This window comes from Procambarus clarkii, chromosome 18, assembly GCF_040958095.1.
Source record: "Procambarus clarkii isolate CNS0578487 chromosome 18, FALCON_Pclarkii_2.0, whole genome shotgun sequence".
Lineage (NCBI taxonomy): Eukaryota > Metazoa > Arthropoda > Malacostraca > Decapoda > Cambaridae > Procambarus > Procambarus clarkii.
Genome location: NC_091167.1, coordinates 25,337,515 through 25,361,282, shown reverse-complemented (window position 1 = coordinate 25,361,282; position 23,768 = coordinate 25,337,515). Strand labels below are relative to the sequence as shown.

Here is a 23,768-nt window from a genome sequence, read left to right as displayed (position 1 = left end):
ATTTAGTACCCTGAATCTGGCCTCCTGTACCCTGTACTCATTTTCATTACTCTACACTTAATCAAGTTAAGCTCTAGTAGCCTTTTACTGGACCATTCTTTATTTGTCCAGGTCATCTTGTAGTCTCTTGCTATCTTCTCTTGTTAATCCTTCTCGTATGTGCGTGCGCGCGTGCATGCCCTCTCTTTTTTTGTATGGCCCAGGAACCGTACCGTTTAGTCTTGTCTTACGCAAACTATTGGTTCACACGGATGGCGAGGCCGTTTAGTCTTGAGAAATGTACGTGTCTGAATAAGTCAGCCAGGCAGACAACTATCAAACCAACACCAAACCAACAAAAAATTGTGTCATTGATAGTACAGGATCAGTAAACAGTAAACCCTTTTCAATTCATGGTTCATTTTTTTGTTTACAGTACACCTAGTTTAGGATGCGAGTAGAGGCTTTACGCTAATGGAAATCAATATCTATTTGCAAAAAGAGAAACTCCCAATATTACCCAATATTGATCCTTGCCTTCTCCAACTTAGTAAATTGTAACCTTTCCAGATCCATTTTTTGTTATATACGGAAGTGTACATAAAATATATCCGGCAGGTACCTGAAAAATCGAGACACCATCTTTGCCACACACGCATTGTATTATGACAGCGTGGAGTTAGTCCTCCAGCACAATAATCAAACAGCCAAACAGCTCTACTAGCCAGCATGCAACACGAGGATTCATGAGGCTGAAGCATGCTTGTCATCATGAAAAAATGCATACACACAGAAGCAAACCAGCAACTGCGCGTGTGCTGCCAGCGAGGCGGTGATTGGTGCGTTGTGGAGGCGGACCCCGCCGCTGGGGGAGGCTCTCCGGCCGGGGAGGGGATGGGGTACCATGGAGCACTGGCTAGGGGGAATGTCCATTGGGGTCTGGGGAATAATGGGGGGGGAGCCCTTGGGGGTTATCTGAGGGGGGGGGAGGAGTTATTGGGGGTCTGGGGGATGTTGGGGAGTGAGGGGGGGCAGACGGAGGTGCGGCCGCGCGCGCTGCACTCAAACATTTTCAGTAGCTGTCTTGCCGCCTTCAGGAGAGGTTGTGTTAGCAGATCATCGGTAAATATCTCTAACTTTTATATACATATACTTGTGTTTATAAGTGTTGCAGCAGAGAAACCTGGCTTTAATGTCTGACGTGAGCTGAGAAAATTGGTGGTAACAGCGAGCCTATGGATATTTACGTGCGTATAGGAGGCATTGGCTTGTGAAAGTGTGTATATATAATATATATACATGTATATAAATATATATGTATATATATATATATGTGTGTGTATATATATATATATATATATATATATAGCATATGCAACTAATAGGATGGTGAACATCGTATTTTCTACTTGACACATCAATGTGTATCGACGGAACTGCTGCCCAATATCTAACATCAAACCTGAACAATTGTTTATCTTAAATGAAGATGCTTCCAAGAGTGTTTCCAGTGGAAAAATTTGTTCTGCCGAAGTAATGGTAACTTGGTACATCAGCTAGAAGAGAGTGGTGGACGTAGCCGTGAACGGTGAGGCGGGGAGAGGCGATGGAGCCACCGAGGGCGACAATATAAGAGATCACGGCAGGGATGGTGGGTGTGGTTCACGCGTCAGGAAACACGCCGCCACGAGTGGAAAGTTCCCAGGCGGTGGTCGCCCCGCGGCGTGACTCCCGCGCGTCTGCATACTCCCCTAGTGTGTGCGTGTGTGTATGGGTGTGTGCATGTATGTGCGCATGTGTGTGCGCGTACCGCAGACGCCCCTGCCCCTCCACAAGGCTTCAGGGAAATGCAATTTTCTCTTAACGATTTGTGTATTCAATAAAAGTCTTCAGAGTGCATGACTGGATTACAAAAGCAAAAGGGTCGTGTGTGTGGAGTAGACATTCTTGTGTGATTCACGGAGTTTGAGGGTTCTTTGAGGTCTTCAGGTTCTATTTCAGTTATGCAGCTTCCGTGATACGGTTGACATTCAGTTATTGGGTTCCGCCTTTAAACCTTCAATCTAATGGGGGACAGGTTCCTGAACCCTTTGGGCTTGTCATAACTACATTTGTGTAAAAGGTCTGGTTCCATCACTTAGACTCCAAAATTAGCTCTCTTTATTTGCTATTCAGATATCCTAGCTGTCGTTCATTCACTGTACCTTCCACTTGTTTTCTCCTTACATGCCCAGTAGTCTGATCTAGTCTATTCCCATAAAGATAAGTGTCCATTGTTTGTTCTCTTCTACTGATTTAGTTTCTTTAATTCTTTCCTCGTGACTCTGAGGTTAAGCTGCTTGGTAGAATAAATCTGTTTATTCCAGCTTACTTTTGTTGAAATTGAAATAAGTTTATTGAGGTAAAATACACACAAAGGGATGAGGTAGCTCAAAGTATTCTCACCCAGTTTAGTTTTGCTTGAAGAGAGATGTATGGTCTCAAGTGTTGGCGCTGTGGGTATGTACCGACCTAATTGTCTATACCCAGAATGAGATTTGGCTCGACAGCTGTCGTCTAGATATTGTACTCTTTTTTTTATATAGTAGATTTAAAGTTTTTATACCTGAATTTACTCGTGGGCCACAATAGTTTTAGTGGCCTTGACGTGGACAAGATGCCAGCGGCTTGTCAGTGCATCTCCCTCCCCCAAATTTGGCCTGTTTTTTCTAGCAGGATTTTAAAATTCAACATCTATTTTCTATCCTACATTGTGGCTTGGTGAGCTTGAACCTGTTGTCACATGTGTGCGTTTCAAGGCGAAGTCACTGTGCTTGAATACAGTAGTCCAGATGGGAATTCACCATAGATTTGTACAATTTATTAGCCACTTTATTTTCCTTGTACACTTGCAGCCCCAGCTCCATATGCTTATCTTGAGGTTATCTTGAGATGATTTCGAAGCTTAACGTCCATGCGGCCCGGTCCTCGACCAGGCCTCCTTTTTGTTACACACCCCCAGGAAGCACCCCGTAGCAGCGGTCTTAACTTCCAGGTACCTATTTACTGCTAGGTAACAAGGGCATCAGGATTAAAGAAACTGTCCATTTGTTTTCGCCTCCACCGGAGATCAAACCCGGAACCTCAGGACTACAAATCCGAAGCGCTGTCCACTCAGCTGTCAGGCCCACTTTGGTTTGTTAGTACATTTATGCGTAAAGCTCACTTCACTGTTTTACTCGCCAGGATGTGTTTCATTGGCGAGCTTCCAGCTCTTGGTGCCCCATTTTTCAGTTGCCTTTTTTTTTGCAATTTCTCCCCACCCTCTTGCACCGTGCACCTAGCGAGTGGGCTATAGGTTACAGAGGCACATAACTTACTCTGTAGCTAAACCCCAATATTTAGCAAAGGGGTGTTACAGCATTAACTCTGTAACTAGTTGAAATCCGTGCATGTTTGTTTGGCTAAGCAACTTTAAATGTAACTAGTTCACTACACATATAAATAACTGTGCTTAAGGAACACTAGGGGTCCAGTTCCGAACCAATTAGACGAGATTAACCTTTCTGCTGTCACTCGGGACTTGACTGGTAAGCGGTCCTTAATAAACTAAGTTCCTAGCCTTCGTAATTGCTTCTCATATCAAATCTTGAAACTGTATTGAGTTAGCTTCAACCACTTCCCCTTTTAGCTCATTCATCGCTCATTGTAATTTGTGAAGAAGCGCTTTCTTGCATACTGTGTGAGAATGAAGTGTATTTCAGGAGCCACTTAGTTAAATTCTTCATGGATTCATCTGCTATGGTAGCAGTCAACTTGCATCTTGTTCTGGAAGTTATTATTTGTGCTAACATTAGGATAGACTTGCAGTATCGCATTTTCATTCGTAGGGAGTTGATGACATTTCGATTACACCACATGAAACAATTGTTAAATTGGGATCACCGCAATGTGGTGACAAATTATTTATTTGCGATGTTCAACGTGTTTTAAAACGAGTACATACGCCACATAACAAAAGGAAAAAGTTATAGTTCTCTTCCTGTCTGGCAAGGGATGGAGGCAGGCACTGAGCTGGCTAGGTTGTTGAAACAGAAGCCCCGCACAGTTCTGGGTAAGGCCGCACGTTACTACCGCGCTGCTCCTCAACCTACGGAAATCGCCTACCTTGTTGGAAGTTTGGCTTCTTGCATCAAGTTAGACCCAGAAAATGTTTAAACATGTACCTACTTACGCTTCACATTTCGGTATTTTTTTACTGCCTGGTTTTTAAATTTCGATATACACATTGAAAAATGTCATCCTCACATGAGCGTGCGTATAATTTTATTTTAGTACATACGTAGCAATTCTGCCATGGTCATGCATGCTGATTCTAATAAATCGGTATTTGCCTCTTCAAATTATTGGCACAACCGCCAATATTTAGTCGTAGATAATGTTACACATTGACGTATTGGATCATAATAAATATTGGCTGTAGCAAGATAATCATTTGCCAGGGATCGATGAAGTCAAGAGAAGGTGGGTGAGGGCTGGTCGGGTCCAGACATGAGAGGAGGAACAGTGAGGGTACAGCCATTGATTATGTGCTACAGCATAGGCTGACAGCTTTGGTCTAAAATTTCGTAACATTTGGAAGAAAAAAAATTGGTGGGACGTATTGGCGAAACATTTCCTTTAATTTGTTTTAGAATAAATCTTGAATACAACGCAGTTGTATAATTATTTGTAATGAGTTTTACATTATATAGATTTTAAACGGGATTTTCCCAAGTCCATTATACATGGGGTATTAAAATCCCGTTTGATCATGGTCATCATGTTAAGAAATCTTGTAGATTCTTTTATATTATATACCTAATGAATGCTGCTCTTCAAACAAATGGCATAGGTGACCGCTTTTCTTTAGCGTTTTAAAACTAAATACTTGTGTTAATTATTACATGTTCATCAAAACTGACTCGTCTCTTGTGACGATAAGATTCAATAACACTCGCATTATATTTGTATAGCCTGACCATATAATATACACACCCACTGTACATTCCGTATGAAGCCGAGAAAGACTAATAGAGATTCTGGAGTAAGTTAATGATACAAGGTCGCATCCTTGTGAAGGTCAGTGGATGGCGAAGGGATCCGAGATAAGCCAAACAGGCTTCCTGCACCCAACAATAACGAAACTATATCACCTATAATTTATCTATCAAACTGCGCCACCTTATATAAGTTGAATCATTTTAGTTGCCTGGTGAAAACACTATCGGCTGCAACAGGGAAGGTTGCGCCATTGTGTGAAGCAATCATGCTGGTTCTGAAGCGTCAGCGGCTGCCATTGTGTAAGAATAAGACGGTTGTACACGGCATGACAAGACTTGAGACCATAATATCTTTATCATAAACAATGTCAAATTTGTCCAACTTCCAGTAATTCGTAAACATATGTCGACACTAAATTAGAACTTGGAGCTGCAAGATTCAGTAAGTTTCGCCAGAATTGAGAGATCTATATTGCCGCCAGAATTGAGAGATCTATATTGCCGTATTGATTTAATGTGTTTTGTAGTACATTGGTCTACGGGACTCAACCAAGGCATCCGGCTTCAAACCTCGACCAGGACATGAACGGTTGGGAACGTTTCCCAATGATGATGGCCTGTTCACATAGCACTAAAATAGTTAAAAAGAATTAGGCAGTTGTTTAGGGTTGCATCCTGGTGGAAGGTCAGTAGTTGGCCTAGAGGAGACCAACCATGAAGTACAGGCTTCCTATCCCATAGAACAGGAATTGTAAGCTTTGATAGTGTAAACATACACTATACACGTACTTTATTTAAATAGATAGTTGCAACTTATTACATAAAAATAAATTATTAGTTACTAATTACAGCAACTTTCATAAAGTTTATGTAAAGAGGCTTCCCGCTCCTCGCTGGAATTAAAAAAAAAAAAAGGACCTCCATTTTTCAGGACTTGGATAGGAGACCAAGGGCCGTAGGCTAGGGAGCAGGACAAGCATACTGGGCAAGTTTGCAAGGCACAAAAGTCATTGTTAATAATAAAATATGGAAAATAAGCAGTTATTACAGTCTGTTATCACAAACTTAAGAAAACTTGCTTAAGATACGTCGGCAGTTATGAAGGAAGCTCACGTCATCTTGCCACCCAGTATACATAACCCACGCCTGATACATCATACATTATTTAACGACTGTCACTATTAAGAAACATTAAATATCTAAATGAAAAATGCCCCTAAAAATTTGAAAGTAATATTAAACTTTCATCCGCCTGTCAGCCATTTGCAATGAGTGATTGACAACAGAAGCAGAGTGCTGTGATGGTGCCCAGGCCTGGTGGCCTCATGTGGCAAAACAAAACATCACATCCAAAAATAAAAGTTTCACATCCTGTTAAGCAATTCACTTGCCCAAAATATAAACTATACGGCTGATCTTATAGGCGATAAGAGTTGGAGTACAAACTTTAAAATATCTTTCAGTACTGTATGAATCACCGTAAATAGGCATCTTTTATGCCAGGAAATACGGGGGCATTGATTGGTTTCCCACAGATCTGTTCGGCAGTTATTGCTTTGTAATAATAAATTTTCTGATGGGGCAGGGGAGACCCATGCACAACCAGGTACCCCATCTAATATCGACTACATCAATATCTTTATTTTATCTGGTTGTGAAGTGATAAGTGGGCCTAGAGGAGTGCTTTTTACTGGCATGTATGAATGTCCGTATTTGTTTTTATGCAGTAACATTAATTCAGCATTCGGTACTTTGCAATATTACACAAAATCACAGCAGATTCAAATGCTCTAGATAATGTATTATGAATCTTCCTAAATGGTAATTTTAAGTAATGGAAAATTTATAGCATTAAATTTTTTGTAGGCTCCGAAATTATCTATGGACAATATATCCTAAATTACATTATAAAAACTGATTCATATTATTAAGACATGGAAATGTTTTCCAGTTTCACGTGTATAATGCAACCTTGGCTTAGTTATTCTGGGTTTCTAATGAAATTATTAATCACCCTGGAAATGTTACTATGGTTTAGTAAAATCAAATGGCATTAATTTGCTAAAGAAGTTTGTATTCTTTCGGAGAGTATTAGATTGTTAGTTTAGCTTTGCATGTTGTGCTTTATCTTATAAACAGTAACCAGTCATTTGTATTTTACTTGGTGTGGTGTCAGCATTAAATTTAAAGTGTTGACTTAAATACTGCACACTTAAATTTTGGGGAACTATTGTACAATTATTTATCATTATTTTATTGTCTCTGCATTAAGATTACTAGTTTGCAGGCATTCCACTAATTTATTGTCTTCTCACAGGGTCTAGCGTGTTAAGCTCAACTTGCCTTCCGGTTGCCTGCATCCAGCAATGTCTTGCGGAATGGTCCAAACTGACAACTACTTTTCCTCCAGGTATATTTCTTTTATAGTAAAGAATAAATTTTGAATATTCAGATATATTACCGCACTTAAATTGCAATTATATTTGACTAATGTAAAACTAACATTGCAGCAGTTGGGTATCCAGGAGTGAGAGTAGTGAGAGCCTGGCACGACTTGACCTGATGACCCACGAGTATCCTGCCCAGGTTGCCGAGCCCATGATGACAATTGAAGACCTTCGTTCTCAGTTTAATTCCTGTTACACGTAAGTATTTACTTGTGTTAATCCTGGTAATTTTACACTTCCAAAAATATAATACTTTAATTAAAATCACAATCGGTACTGTACTTTAAACTTAATTCTTTTATGTACAGTAGAGATAAGTAAAATAATTTAAACTGTTAAGAGTACACTATATTGTTCAATAATTTTCTTTTTCTAATTGTAATGACTTCTTAACAGTTGTGGAGTTAGTTGGAGCGATAATCACGTTTCTCTTGACTGCCGAGAGTGTGGGGGATACTCCTTAGAACGGCCGTGCCCATTATGTGATGGAAAATGCCATAATTCCTGGCGAAGGGATATTTCAATGGTGAGTATAATATATTATATGAAATGGTAGTTGTCTTTTGTTGGTTAGAAAATAAACAGTAAACATGCCATGTTTTTATAATTAATACGCGATTTTACAGTTGGGAACTTTGTCGTATACTAATGACAAACTTGACATTTATACTTGTCAAAATATAAAAAATTGGAGAGGAGCATTCTTCATTTTAATAAATAAATTGGTTCAATTAATTTTGTAGAACTGCATTAAAATAAGTAAAACCCAAAATAAGGTTTCAGTTCAGTTACATAGTTTTGAATGTTAGAAAATTGTCAATGTTAACATTAATAATTTTACAGTCACACAGTGTGGGAAAAGCACATTGGGAAGGAGAATGTGGGCTTTCCAGTGAAGAGCGACCAGCGGTGCCCTCTTTCCTTGCCGAAGATGTTTTGGTACAAGGATTGGAAGACCTGTCAACATCATCATGAGTCCATAGTCACAGAGGTTCCTCCCATAGAATCTCTGCATGGGTGGCACTACTATAACAGCCCAGCAGGTCAGGTACAATTTACCTGCTGCATTACTCTCCTGTAGAAGTTAAACCATGATAATGATAATCCTGGCTTCTCTGTTTTTTATCAATGTAATTTATTTCATCATTGGTGCTCGATGGCAATTAATAAAGTCTTAAAGGGTATCTATTATGAATATGCGAAGTGAAAACCTTGTAAAATTAAAGTTACTCTCACATTAATATTTAATTAATTTATATGATTAAGCCAAAACAAGAACTTGTTATATTGTCAAGGGTAGACAGTGATCAGAGCTTGATAGAAACATTAATGGGAATTACAACACGGAGGATATATTTAATATGACAAAAAAATATGACCTTTGTGTGTGTAGAGGGCTATCATTATCATTCTTGTACGACTAGGGTTTCCTGCTTTCAGTCGGAGCAATATAATATTGCCAGACCTCGCAAGTATCGGGAGAATATTACTTGGTGTATGAGTGTGCAGCAAAGCTCAAGTGCATTAAACAGGTGCAGAGATAGCAGATTTTTTTTTTATATCTTATACTCCAACTCTAAAATGGATTTAAGTCTTTCATGTATATATGAAGAAGTTAAATCTTTGAATGTGTGATATAATCATGTGATATTAGCCAGTACAAAACAAAAAATTGAGGTTATGTATAATACCCATTCTGAGGACACAGGTTGTGCAAGGTAAAGTAGTTTTTTTTCTTGTCCCAAAGTGGCAAGAAAATTAAACAGGCACTAGCCACTAGTCTTTGAAGCCACCTATGTATGTTCGTGGTTAAATTTTATTTTCTTGGTGGCGAGGATAGTGCCGTGCTACATGCAGTGTGATGGAATAACAGAATTATTTTGTGAAGGCTGTGTCTAGTAAATATACAGTTACTGTTTCCTGCTTATTGACCAGGATGCAAAAGATCCTGCACCTGTTTATAATACGTTATTCTGTAACCAACCTGACCTGGTGGAAGTAGTTTCTACTTAGCCCATGCAAATATCTTATTTAAATTACAAATTAGGAAGTTTGTCATTGTTAACCAGAAGAATTTACAGTAACTTGCATTTTTCTATGCAAGTAAAGATTACAATTTTACATAGAGTATTTATGTAATGTGCTAATCAACTATGCAGTGAATAACATTTCTGGTTATCTATGGGCTAGTAGTGTTGCATAACAAATCAGTGGCTGTTAAATACTTAAAATGTTTTAGATGTACATGATCATTTGAGTTAAAAGTATATGCTTTTAAGAAAGCCTGACCATATTTTGTTTTATATATATATATTTACAAATGTTCGAATCTGAGTATTAATGACAGCAAATGCCTCCTCCTCTTGCAGCAGCTGTATTTTTGAGAGATCCTTAAATTTGCTAGTATTATGCTTACTTTTGCAAAATACCTGTACTGTTCACTACTCATTTTGTTTATCACCACAAGCACAAGCAAAATTATTGTACTAATTTTCTAAATACAGTATTAACATGCACATTCAGAATTATACCAACATTTTGCATAATGTACAGTGGTTTGTATTGAATTTGGAATCTTGTTTGCAATTAATGTACAGGCATTTGGTTCAATCCACCTTAACACTCAAAAATACCAGCTAATAAATTGTTATAGAATGAAAGTTGTAACTATCTTATCTTTACATTTACATTGCATCTGTACTTTTCTCAAGAGTACAGTATATGTTATCTGTAGATGTTGGCTCCCCCTCAAGTGGAAATATTTGTGTAAAAGACTAACTGTAAAGCCGTTGGATTTCATTTTTTTGTGAACGATGTTTTATCAATTTTATACTGATCTTGCACAATTCCCCTCATAATGTAAATACAGTATTTAGCTTTGGTATTACATCTCTCTTTTTTTTTTCCCCAATCATTCATGAGTTTGCCTGCTGGGTGCAACAGTTTTAAAAATGTACTGCAGAGACCAGTTACTGTCTTGTTTAGAAGTTGCACAAAATGTTTTAGAATGTTGTTACACCTTAATACATTATCTGCTAGTGTGTGTACCAGTCCAGTGTATACAGTTTATATTGATTTTAAGCAAAATGATTACTGGGTATGTGGTAGAAAAATAAGGGCTTAACTTTACAGAATTTAGTTTTCTAGAAATAGTGCTGCTGTTGCATGAATACTGGGTGCCATACAGCAGTTTTTTAAACAGACCATTATTGTAACACTGTTATTAACAACCACTAAACTTTTGGAAAGGAACAAGGCTTAAATATTTCCTTAATCTAAAGCCTAATCTAAATTAATCTTAATTTTGAGGCCAGGCTTAGGGAGTAGAACAACTCCCAGAATCCCATCAAGTAAATAGAACTTCTTTGTGGCACAAGTATAAAGAAAACATTTTATGGAATTTAATTTTAATTCAGAATTGTTCAGAATTCAGAAAAACTATTCCCCCCCCCCCTCCAAAAAATGGCAGCTTATTTCTATTTTTACTACAGAACATAAATCGAAGATAAAATTTTCTAAATTCTCAAATAAGATTGCTTTGAAAATCCATTATGTTGAGTAGATTGTGATTGGGTACAGATCAGCAAAACTAGATTTTATGAATAATTAATTTCTAGATTTGACATGATCCTACTTGCTAAATGGGATATAACTGTCTTTGTATGTAGTGCATTTATTTCAGTAATTTAGTGAAATACACATAGGTATTGCTTGAGATTGCATAAATTTCTTGCATAGGCATTACACAGACTACAGATAACTTTCCACTATACAGTACTGCCATATTACACAATTTTGCCAGCTAAATTGACAGTTTTTTTTTTTTTAAGATATGTAGATATATATGTACTGTATACAAGTATATGTATAGTAAGGCTTTATTTATACATGCTTATGTGTGAGTATATTTTTGTTTGAACAAAAGGGTAGTTATGCAATATTATATACAGGTAGTACATATGAGGATGTACTTTTATAGAAAATTTCACTGCCACATACAAAATCTTACCTGGAATGTTTCCAAAGCACTGAGCAGCAAGGAGAGAGTACTGTTGGCATGGTCACTTTTACCAATAAACTCTTGATCAAGAATACTTTTGTGAAGATTGCCAAATTGTAGAGGGGCTGTGAAATAATGTTCAGTTTTAACTTTTGCATAACAATTTATGCAACATTCAGACATGCATATTCTATATTGTATTTTCAGTATGCTTTATTCCTATATATATGCAACTTAGATTTTTTTTTTTACCAAGAACACTACATTCAGTACCATATTGTTTGCAGATATATAGTTTACACCTATTTTTATTATATGCTGCTTTCATGTTTGCCAGGGTGATTAAAACAGAATCTTGGCCATAAACATTAGGGCAAAAGTATTGCAGTTAGTAATGGCTCTACAGTATTGCATATTGTGATGCCCTGTGAAGTAATATACACACAATTGTTTACTAAGTTATTAAATGCAATTACTATGGCCAATGAAATGTTTAATGGGTGAAGGTTAATACTTAGGTGATATGGACACGTTAGAAGAATGCTTGAGAACTGTTTAAGGAGAAGGGTGTACAAGGGGATCAATACATAAAAGGGTGCAGAAAAGGGGTTAAGAGCTTGAATGCATTAAAGACTTGTAGAGTGATGAACTCCTGGACAAACATCAGCTGTGGCCATTAGGAGGGAGTAAGGTGTTGGGGATAGACAGCTTGAATAGGCCCCCACCAATTTTGCATACTTTAAACATATTCCATAATTTTTGCACATTACCGAGGCCATCATACTAAATGTGTTTTAAAAACCACTTGGATACATGTAAATGTTAAACTATAACTAAATTTGGCATTATGGTCCATAATTCCCTTTTACCCTCAACTTTTTAACTTTTATAAATACTATAGTACATTTCTATCAAACCTAGTTCATATCCATAATCAGATTCAGGTTTTATCATTGTAGAATCAGAATTCCCAGATGCATTTTACACATTTTTCAAATATAAGTTTTTTCACATCATTACTACATAACTCATCGAAATACTGTATTTATTTTGTTCTACTGTTTATTGGCTGTAAATAATATTTTTTCTGCAGGCTGTGTTTAGAATGTTTTTAATAAAATAATACATTTAAATTATTGTCTTATGAAATTATACCCCAATGTGCTTTACAAATTTACCGTTCTTTTAAAACCCAAGGTAAATTAAAAATATAGTTATGAAAAAAAGGTAAACGCCCACAGGGGGAAAAAAAAAAGGACATCACTCTCAAGAATGATTATGTACTACTACATACAAGTGGTAGAAGTGTGGTTAATTGACTCGAGCAAAACATAAGATTAAAGAATACTTATTGATGTACAGAATTTGATATAGTTTTAAATAATTAGTAGGTAATTTAATACCCAGCAATCTGTAATGAAACGTCTCTGTCTGGAGGAGCCTTGGTGGCTCCCTGAAGCTATCTTGCTGAGATTGCTACGCACTAAAGGGTCACATCAGTTGCAAAAGTTGTTTGATCTGCCAGAGCCTGAACCTGGCCCCTTCACAGAGGCACAGGGAACAGGTGACAGTTTGCCACCCCACTAGAAGAAGCCTTCAGAAAGTCAGCAAAGCTTTACAGATGACTGGATGGTATACAGAAAACAAAGCCTCAAAACTTCCAAATGATTCACACACATCAGATTAACTCAAACTCATTAGTACCAAATACTGCCTGTCTGGCCCCAGCCTTCAGTAAAAACTCCACCTCATTTCTAGAGCTGATGAACAACGCACAATGAACCAACGAACACGGAGGAGGAGGAGTGAATCATGGAGCTACTGTACTAGGATGTGTCCAGAAAGAGGTGTTTTGATACATTTAACATTGGGTTTCTGATTCAGGGTGTCCCCTGGTGGCACCCTGAAGCTAGCTAACCACAGAACAAAAAATGGGACATCAGGAAGGAGGAGAGGTAACAAACACTTGAAGAGAAACCAGGCTTGGGGGGAAGAGCCCAAGGCAACACACAATGTATACCAAAACAGTTGATGTATTAAGAATTGTCAGGGCACGCGTCCAGTTAGGTGGCAGAAGAAACCATTTAGGGACTACTTCAAAGTGATGCTGAAAGACTTGGACATCAACCCCAGCACATGGAAGTTGCTTGCTCAGGACTGTAGGCCGTGAAGGCTTGGAGGAAACGCGCTGTGTGCAAAGCTAGAGCAACCTCCAGCTCTACAATAGCACCCACCCACATACTGTATATCCCTTGTGTGGGCGAGCCTTCTGGACCCAGATTGGTCTAAGCCATCTCCAGACACACAGCCATCGATCTTCGACCTGATATTGCAATCATAGTCATCTTCAACTTCAAAGAAAGATCATCATCATCAGGGTCACATCACAGGGCAGTACCTTTAAAGACTGCAATGACCATCTTGCAAATTTGGCCTCAATCAAATATGTGGAGTATTTTCCACACCAGTGAGTGAAATGGGAGGAGTCTAGGGCCTGTAAATTTATATATGTATAGAGACAATGTGATCCAGAAGCACCTTTCACATGGTTTCAGTTAACACAGACTGTTGTCTCAGGGTGTGTGTGAGAGACCCAGGTAGGTGGCACTCTCCAACCCGTCCTCAGACCAAGTCTATTCTATCCAGTGGACAACCCTCAAAGATGCATTCATCAATTTTAACATGCTCTTCATTCAAAACAGGAATTTTCTCAAATATAAATTATTATTATTATATATTAATATATTGTACATGTTTAGGCACTGGTTAGGTTAAGTGTTTAGTTTATGTTGGCAATTATTTGTATTTGTAGTACGTGGGTGAAGCCTTTACAGCGTCGTGCTCTGAACAAAATTCGGCAGCGAAGCACTTCTTCCGGAAGTGTTCGAACGTCATCAGTTGCGAGTCTTGTGTAAACCGTTTTACATTCATAAACGGGGTTTGGCGGGTGCATGGAATGGACTTTGGCCTTTGTTTATAAGGATGGACTGCCGAGATTTCAGCACAGAGTGAAGCAGGAAGGTGTCATAATTGTCAGTTCAGTATTATTTGTGCATAGAACAGAGCTTCCCCAGTAACTCAGTTCGTGTGTATTTGGTGTAATTTATGTTGAGGAGGAGAGCCAGGTGACTGGGAAAGCAAGTGGCCTGGAAACAAAACAGGCGGTTTTGAGGATAAGTCAGCAGCTTGTAACTGTAGAATGGGTTAGGGAGAAGGCCGTGGACAAGGGTGTATTTGAAGTAGGATATAAATCGCGTCAGTGGAAGTTTTGTCTGATAATTGTTCCCTGTTTAAAGATCTCATTGTAAGTAAATCTGGATGGCTTGGTATATGTAAGAAGTGATGTCTGATGGGTTGTGTGTCTTTATCTTAGTAAAGACAGTCATTTATTTTGTCTGGTATTACAAATTCAAACAATCTTATCAGTATAAAGTACAGTGCTCCCAGTTCTAAGGGATACTTTGATAATACATCCCAGTTTGTTTAATTCTCTCTTTTTTTTTCCTTAACTTTCAAAAATTTAGATGGCTCCCTAGACATAAAATAATGTGGCAACTTCCCCAAGATTAATTAAATGCTCAGTTCAGGTTATCAAGAGAAGGTAACAAGAGATGCCTTCATATCCCCTCCCCTGGTGTTATGCCACTCATTGCTGAAACTCTTGAGACACGTGAGCCAATGCCCCACACAGCCTCAATCAACAGAAAAATGAAAATCTTGAGTTTAAAAAACTTTCACAAGATCTGAAGATGCAGAGGGAGGCCCCAAAAACAGGAATTATGACCTTAACAGCATTTACATTGTCACACCTGAAATAAAAGGCAAAGACACAAGGAAGCCACAGTCCACTTGAAGCCCAAAAAAACACAAGGGTTATGAAAAGAAAATGGAGCCAAAGCTACTAAGTTACCACAAAGGCAGAAGTCATTTACTGGTACCATTGGACACTGGGTTACTAAAGCACCAACCACAAGGGCAAAGGCCAAAATAGGCAATTATCATGGGGAAACAGTGATCACTGCAAAAATGCAGATTCAAGTATGGAAATAGATGCAGAAGCCTTAACCAGGTGAAGAGAGAGAGAAAAAAAAAAAAAAAAAAAAAAAAAAAGACAAGGAAAACCAGCCAACTGGATCGTCACACAGACAAGCATGCTCGGCATAAGGAAAGTGTAGCCATGGACAAGAACAATCACTTAGCAACCCAGGTGCACCCTCAAAGACAGCACAAGGCCCATACACAAGGAGTGAGGCCAAGTGTAACTGCAACAAGCACACAGCTAATTATATTACTACACTTCCCATCAACACACTTTGCACTGGAGAACAGGTCCCGTGTGCTACCTGGTAGCAAAGTGACCCACGAGGAGTCAGCTCAGTGGAGGAACCCAAAATAATTATTGCTGGTGGAAAAGGGAATATGGGAGCTAACGTCCAAGAAAGAAACCCTGGAACACAGTCACAGCTAAATACAAAGCTAGGACACACAACGTGGGCGACATAACACAATCATGAAGGAAAACGAAAACAACAAAGCAGTGGCCCCAACAATGAATTTTCCAGGAATTGCCAATGCCATGTGAAGTGGAGGTTGGGTCCTGTCAGAGGTTCCATGCCCCCTATGCTGCGACTAGACAAATAAGTAAAAGTGGGCTGGAGTCTTTAAGTGATCTTGGCTATTGCCTGGTAGATGTTAGATAACTCAGAGTTAATCCATTTACCTCATGGCAACATTTTCTTGTCTTGTTTCCATCAGAGTATCTAATTTTCTTCAACTGGTACACAACTTGTTTTGTTGTGCTTATGCTTTTTTTGTTAATTTTTTTTTATCAGTTTTGAGTAAATCTTTGATCAAATTTGAGTAAATGCAAAAGTGATCTCAGAGGTCTGGTGGTTCATGGTATGGCATGGCTGGATCAGGACTTAGCTTGACAAGCCATTGCAGGAGCCCTGCCAGAAAAGTGACTAGCTTCTCCAAAGCTAGTCACTTTTAAGCTAGTTCAGCTGATACTGTGCAAAATGCAGGTCACCTGTACACCATATTAGTAGTAATGGAAGATGCAAAACTGATTAAAGACTAAGCATTCTATTTGAAGTTTTGAGCTAATGCAATTTCTCTTTAAACTGGGATATAAAAAATGTAAATGAGAAAGAGAGAGCTTACACAAAGTATCTGTATATACAATATACCATAGATTCCTGTACAAGACGGAAGGACATCATTTATGGCACTATAATATCCAATAACAATAACAGCCTTTAACTGCCATGCTGCTCAGAATTTGCACTCACAACAGCACATCTCTGTAATAAAGCTTAGTCATTGCCCATTTACACATCTTAAAAAAATTTAGACAAAAGAAATTACCAATAGCTAAATCGTTTTCCTTTTCATAATCCAACAGCACCTCAGAAAATGAAGCCTAGGCTGGGAGAAAATTATCTAAGATAATTTCCCAATAGAAAACCATCATGCTGATGAGATTCTTTTAACTGGTGCTATGGTCTAACAACAAATTAGAGCAAAATTAAACCACGTTAACTAATTGTAATACAGAATTGGTATACTGTATTTTAACAAACGAGTGGTTGCGAGTGTGAGGGGCAGAGTGTAGTTCGGGTAAATGAGGCGTGGTTTATGGCCTCTACTAGACCACGTCTCATGGGAAAGAGGCTGACCCTGGCACCATGTGGTTTTTCTAAGGGTAATTTTAGAGTGTCTTAGTGAGGCTTATGTCTGTTAACCTAGTTGGGGCTTTACCTTACAAGGGCCTGGCACCAGCCAAGTTCAGTTTGTCTTGGGTCGAGAGAGACGATAGAGAACCAGACAGGCCAGCCTCCCCCACCTCAGCCGACACCCGTGGTGGGGGAGTGACATCTGTATCAAAACCAAGAGATTTCAGTTGTGTTTGTCGTGACCATGATATTTGCGAAAAGTCGAAGTGTAGTGTATTTCTGTCATCCTAGTATGGTAGGATTGTGTGCATGGTCAAGACTCCCTTGCCTTGTGTTTATTTTGAAAAAGTACTTTAAAGTAAATTTTCTTGTGTGTGTTTGAAGTGATATATTCAATAAAGTGAATAATGAAAGTCCTGAGTTTGACAATTAAAGATGTGTTAAATTAAATTTTCTGAATTTAATAATTTATTTAACAATGTCCCAGTAACAGCATACATAACAGGTCATTGTTAGTATTTTATTTTTATAAAATTATTATAATACAAAAATTAGTTTTGAAAAAAAAAATTCTTACACAATACTAAAAACACAAGTTAGTGTGTGCAGTGACAGACAGTAATGATTCCTCAGAGAGTAAATTTTAGGCGGCATGTGTTTTTATGTTCTGACAGGATAGTGGCAGTTCTACCTCTCTCCTCCTACTTCAGCCTACCCATCTTACCCTTTTCACTCCAGTATACCCTTCATCTTCCCATTTTCTATTTCCCTATATCTCTCCTATCCACTCTCCGTTACAGCAGGCATACCCTCCTGCACCCCCGTTACAATATAATCTTAGGACTTTTTCTTTTTGCATTTGTGGGAAGATGCTTGCACGTGAATGAAAATTAACCCTTAGACAGCGGTTGTCATGAATTATTGATTCACAGGGTAATGCAGTTACCATTATATGAAGATTTAAACAATTATTGTCTGGGTTTTACATGTATGATGCAAATATGGATATAATTGGGCTATGTGGATGTAATGATGTTTACCTTGACCTATGAAAAAATCCTGCTACCATTTCCTGTTACAAATGCTGTTATCGTCATGAATGTTACTAGGGGAATGCGGTCATCATCACATGATGATTTAAACAATTATTGTCAGGGTTTTACATGCATGATGCAAATATGGATATAAAAGCTCTCTGCGGATGAAAATAAACAAGTGATAAAACGATCAGTGAAACATCAGAGGATAAAACAGGAAGAGTCAGTAAAGTAGAGCACCAGGCATTGAGAAGTGCCAGGCACAGCCTTGCAATGTCCCCCCCACCCAGTGAAACAATAAATATTCACTTATTTTTGCATTTTTCTTAAATTCTGCATACAAATTAATAATTCTACAATAAGAAATTATTTTTGTGTATGACCATTTCTCCATAGCCACTGTCTAAGGGTTAAACATAAAAAATCTATGAGAAATCAAAATAAAAAACCTCCAGTAGTATTGGACCTATACTGTACTTACAACTGAAGGTTCATACACAGAGGATGACAAAGAAATTTGTGAAATCCTAAAAGGCCAGTATGAGGTTATGTTTAGCACCCCAATAAACATGAAATTTGAGGATCCAGACAACTTCTTTATGAAATTCCAGGCACTTAAGATTGGTGAAAACGAAGAACTTAAATAAAATACAGGGTACAGGGCACAATCAGACCTACTCACAGAATGAGAGCAACATGTAAAAGATCTGGGAAATATGATGTCTAAGGACCTGACACTTAGTGAATGTAACCGGTTAAATATAGTGGCAGCCAGGAAAATGATAAGATAGATTATGGAAACATTAAAATCCAGAGATCCCACACAGCAATGCAAAAACTATTTAAATCACTGGTACTCTCCTGTCTTGAGTACTGCTCAATACTCCCTACCCCTTACAGCAGGAGAGATTGCGGAAATAAAGGAATACAGAGAACTATGCATAGACACGATAAAATACCAAAATTATCGAGACCTCAAATCTCTCAAAATGTACTCTCTGGAAAGAAGATGAGAGGTGTGTCAAATAATATACACATGGAAGATATTGGAAGCCCAGGTCCCAAATTTGAACAGTAGAACAACAACATACTGGAGCAAAAGATACAGAAGGAAATGCAGAATAGTACCAGTGAGGAGTAGAGGTGCCATAGGCACAATCAGAGAGTACTGTCTGTACAACAAAGGTCCACACTTGTTCAACACCCTGCCAGCAAGCATTAGAAATATGGCTGAAACAAAGGTGAATGTCTTCAAGAAGCATTTAGATAAGTTCCTGCCAGAAGTGCTGGACCAACCCTGTTGTAGAGGATATATGGGCATTGCGGGCTGCTCCAAGCAACAGCCTGGAGCTAGTTATCACAAGTCAAGCCTGGCGCAGGCCAGGCTCAGGGAACAGAAGAACTGCTAGAACCCTCTCCAGGTATGTGCAGTGCGTACCTATTTCAACTTTCTTTATACTTTCTTATCCCATCAAAGTCATGAATATTGACTGAAAATTATAAAAGGTGAGTAGATGTGCAGCCAAGGGAAACATTAGACGAGTTCAATGTAACAAATACTAATACTAAAAGCAGCTGATAAGATTATATAAAGTACTGACAGAAGTATGAGCTTGCTGAAGCAGTGAATAGAATGTTACTCTGGTATTTTTCATGTTTTTTATTCTTGAAAATAAATACAAATAGCCAAAAATACACAAAAATTAAGATGGCATTAAGAATTAGATGATATGACATTGTATGAGTAAAGGAAGAACAATCGCACATGAAAAGATACAGTACTATAACATGGCTAATAGCTGATCTTCAATTAACAACATATGGAACACAGACAAGAACATCAAGTGGGCTTAAGATTGCTCAAGAAAATTACAGCAGTCATGGGTGAAGTCCATTAATATAGGGTATAGTTTAGCAGGACTTCACAGAACATGTGATTTCACAAGTGCACAAAACACCACAAAGAAGACAAATTTAGTAGCGACCATTTTCATCCCAGAAGAACATTTCCAGACTGAAAATGTCAATTTAAAAATGTCCCTGTGAGACGAAAGTCCTCCCTACTAAATTTCTTTCTGCTATGTGGTGCTTTATACAAGAGTATAGTCAAAATAATGCACCTTCAGAATGGTCCGTATCAGATGCTCTTTACAAGCAACATGTATTGTATCAATTAGCTGCTAAATTAAATGAACCAAAGAAAAATCTAAAACAAATGGTTCTGAAAATCTGTTTTAAAAAATGATACTTGTTATAATAATAATAATAATAATAATAATAATAATAATAAAGACAAAGATTGACAAAATTTGCGAGACATCAATTGATATGCTGCAGATGTCTGTAGCTTGAGACCTAAATACAGCAATCAAAATAAACAAACTAATAATTGTGTAAACGTGTTTAAAAAAATTATTATTTACCAATATACAAGCACATATTAATTCAATAACTGACTAATCTTCAACCACCTAATTCAAATTATTCTAGACTGAAATTATAAAATTAGCCTTCGTATTTGGCTTCAATTAAACACCATACAGTATAATTCATTCCAATCAATGGAGAATTTATGAAACAGCATCCTTTTAACAAGCTTCAACTCCTTAATCTCAGCCACTGTGTGTGTGTGTACTGACCTGTGATACAGTCAATTCAAGGACTGAGGGGGATATATATAAAAAAAAAAAAGTTTACATAAGGGTTCTGAAAAATCTGTAGATGCTACATACACCATCCAAAGAATTACTTGAAAAAAATGAAAACCTATATAGAACATCTATTAATAAGAGATTTATTAAGTTATCTCAAAGACAAAGTCAAATATTGTAGATACAATATGCGACATATTACACAAAGATTGTACAAGTTCCATTTAATCTTCAACAACAATGAGCACCAGATGTGCAAAGTAGGAGCTAGATCAAGCAACACTTGCTATACAACACAAACAAGCAGTAGTAACACAACTGGTGAGTGGTGGTAGTAGTTGTGCCATGAACATATATGATACAAGTAGTAATGGTAGAAAATATTGTCAAGGTGTACCAGAGTAAAATAAACAACCTATCAATAATTTTCATGTAATCAAAAGGGGTATCACGCATACTTTGGCAAGCACATTCCTTGTTGCTTTGTGCAATCTGGAAATGTACTTTATGGGATTAGGTAAATGGGAAGCACAGAAACATTTGTGTTAATATTTAATGGATACTTCTCAGAAGCAGTTCAAGTATCATGCATTTTCTTATTCAAATGTATACTGTACAGTATTCCAAACAATGTAAAACTACACAGGTTCTATACGCATAAAACTGCACTGACATTGCTTTCTAGAAACGAAAGTACAAAAATGACTTGCAACAAAAAATTCTTTCAAAACATATAAACTTAATTTTCTTGCCATTCAAGATAAACTCTTTCACAATTTTAGTACACACATTTTACAAATGACATTATAAATGTTTCTTAAACATACACTAGATGCTCTTACACATCTGATTATGAATGGTTGATCATTATCAACTTTCTTGTGCCTCAATCTCCTTGCTATGAACACCCAGAATATGTGAAATTTTGTAAAAATCTTAATTATCTAGTATAAATTATAATTAATGTTATCAATGATGTTATTTTTATATACTGTAATTAAACATGTCACATACACAAGATTCTTGAGACAAATAATAGTAATCAAATGAGCAAAACAATCATGAATGTAAACAATCATCACTCCACATCCACTGGCACTCATTCTCCTGCTTTAACCCACACAAGCTTCTGCCTAAACTTGAAAAGCTCATAAATATACCAATGATAAAGATATCCTAGAAGAATAGAAAATAGTTATCAATTCACATACTTTTAGGTTAACACGAACCAATTTTTACCATCTCTCACAAGGTGTCTCAAAGATTAACTTTACCCATTCTTTTTAACTTTTCAATATGCAATTCATGTAGTAACTTATTGAAACTAAAATACTGGTCATTATCAGTAGGGTTCAAGCTGGGGTATGCTATATTAAGAGACTCTGGTAGCTCCCTCTGGGCTATGAGCTCATTTGTTATCCTTTCTAAGTCACTCAAATTTCCTGGACTTCCATGGCCAATGCCATTAATAGAAGTGCCAGGTGCACCATTTACAAGCCCATTTGCCATAGGGACAATTTGAATACCTGTCAACCTATCTTGAATAGAATTTTCATTATTCTCGAGAGAGCAGTTACCTGGTAAGTTGTGCAAGCTGGCAGACGGAGCCATACCTGAAGCCGATCCATTCAGCATGGCAGATGAGCCATCTAGATGCAGGTTGTTGATGCGTTTAGAGAGGGGCTCTTCCTCGGGAATTTGTTCTCTACCACGCTTCATCATGCCTTAAATCATCACCATCAGTCTGAAAAAGAAAAACTGGTAAGTATATGATACAGGACAATTTCTTTAAACCAATATTAAAGCCAAGTTGGTTCTCATGAATATACCAAGAGTGAAGGTATGGAAGCAAAAACAAGATTATCAAAGAAAATAGAGCAAATCATTACACATTCATGCACTTTAAATAATTAAAACTAAATTATTTCCAACATCATTATTATTCCTGTTCCCATTTCCATGTGGTAGGAATGCAGCAGCCCTGAGAATACACTGTAACAGTACTTGTACAGGAAGCAACAGTCAAGATATATAATATCTTGATTGTTTTATTGTATACAGTATAATATAATCCCCCTGAAGCAGAGCTTGGCCCGCACGAGCCCCAGGAGGTGGAGTCTGGAACCCGTAGGTGCAGGGCTCGGAAGTCCACCTCCTAGGGCTCCTGCGGCCCAAGCTCTGCTTCAGGAGGCTGGGATCGTTCTTGCCCTTGCTGGGGCGTTTCCACTCTGGCCCCAACCATGGTGGTCTCTGGGTTTGGAGCCCCTGTGCCTTCTTTTACCAACTTCAAGGTAAATTCTGGAGCTGGAGCCCCAAGGGCAGTTTGTTGTTGCCTTCAACCTTGTTCTGACAGTTCCTGTGATGGTGCTGGAACTAATCGTATTGGCAATTGAATTCCCATTGGAGACTTTCGGTGCTGTGGAGAGGAAGTGGGGGGGACCTGCTGCATTGGTGACAGCGTCTTCCCCGTATCAACCTACCCTGGCTTTGCGCCCTGGAAATGCCACTCCAGACCGACAACTAGGGGCACAACTTAAGAGTTTCCTGAGATTGATGGATGCCTACTACTACTAGTACATCCTGGTGTGGGACTACATACTAAATATTTAAGATATATATTTCCAGGTGAATAACCCTTTCAATAAAAACGAAATGTAATGTTTTGAGTGGAGCACAGAAGAGGAAGAGAGCTGCAGAGAAGGAGAAAATAGGAAAACTTCCAAAATTAACATCGTGGCTTAACACAGGTGCAACAACAGACACTCATACCATTCCTTCAGATATAGAATGCACATCAGCATCCACTCCTGCAATGTCAGCGACTAGTACTGTTCCTTCAGATAAAGCATCCACATCTACATCCATTCCTGCTACCAATCATCCAGTTTCAGCAGACATACTATCATTGCCTGTTGCTGGTGACATTTTACAAGTGAAAATACCCAAATCTGTAACAGT

The 23,768-nt window shown here is 38.0% G+C and overlaps 1 protein-coding gene across 1 annotated transcript; it reads left to right on the top strand.

Annotated features, from left to right (window-relative positions):
* The first annotated feature begins 1,002 nt into the window (after positions 1 to 1,002).
* Pino (protein pinocchio) lies at positions 1,003 to 12,580 on the top strand. Its single transcript, XM_045736552.2, has 5 exons — positions 1,003 to 1,101; positions 7,318 to 7,410; positions 7,511 to 7,645; positions 7,844 to 7,973; positions 8,291 to 12,580. The coding sequence occupies exons 2-5, from the start codon at positions 7,367 to 7,369 to the stop codon at positions 8,420 to 8,422; spliced, it is 441 nt and encodes a 146-aa protein (XP_045592508.1). The 5' UTR covers positions 1,003 to 1,101; positions 7,318 to 7,366; the 3' UTR covers positions 8,423 to 12,580.
* The last annotated feature ends 11,188 nt before the right edge of the window (positions 12,581 to 23,768 follow it).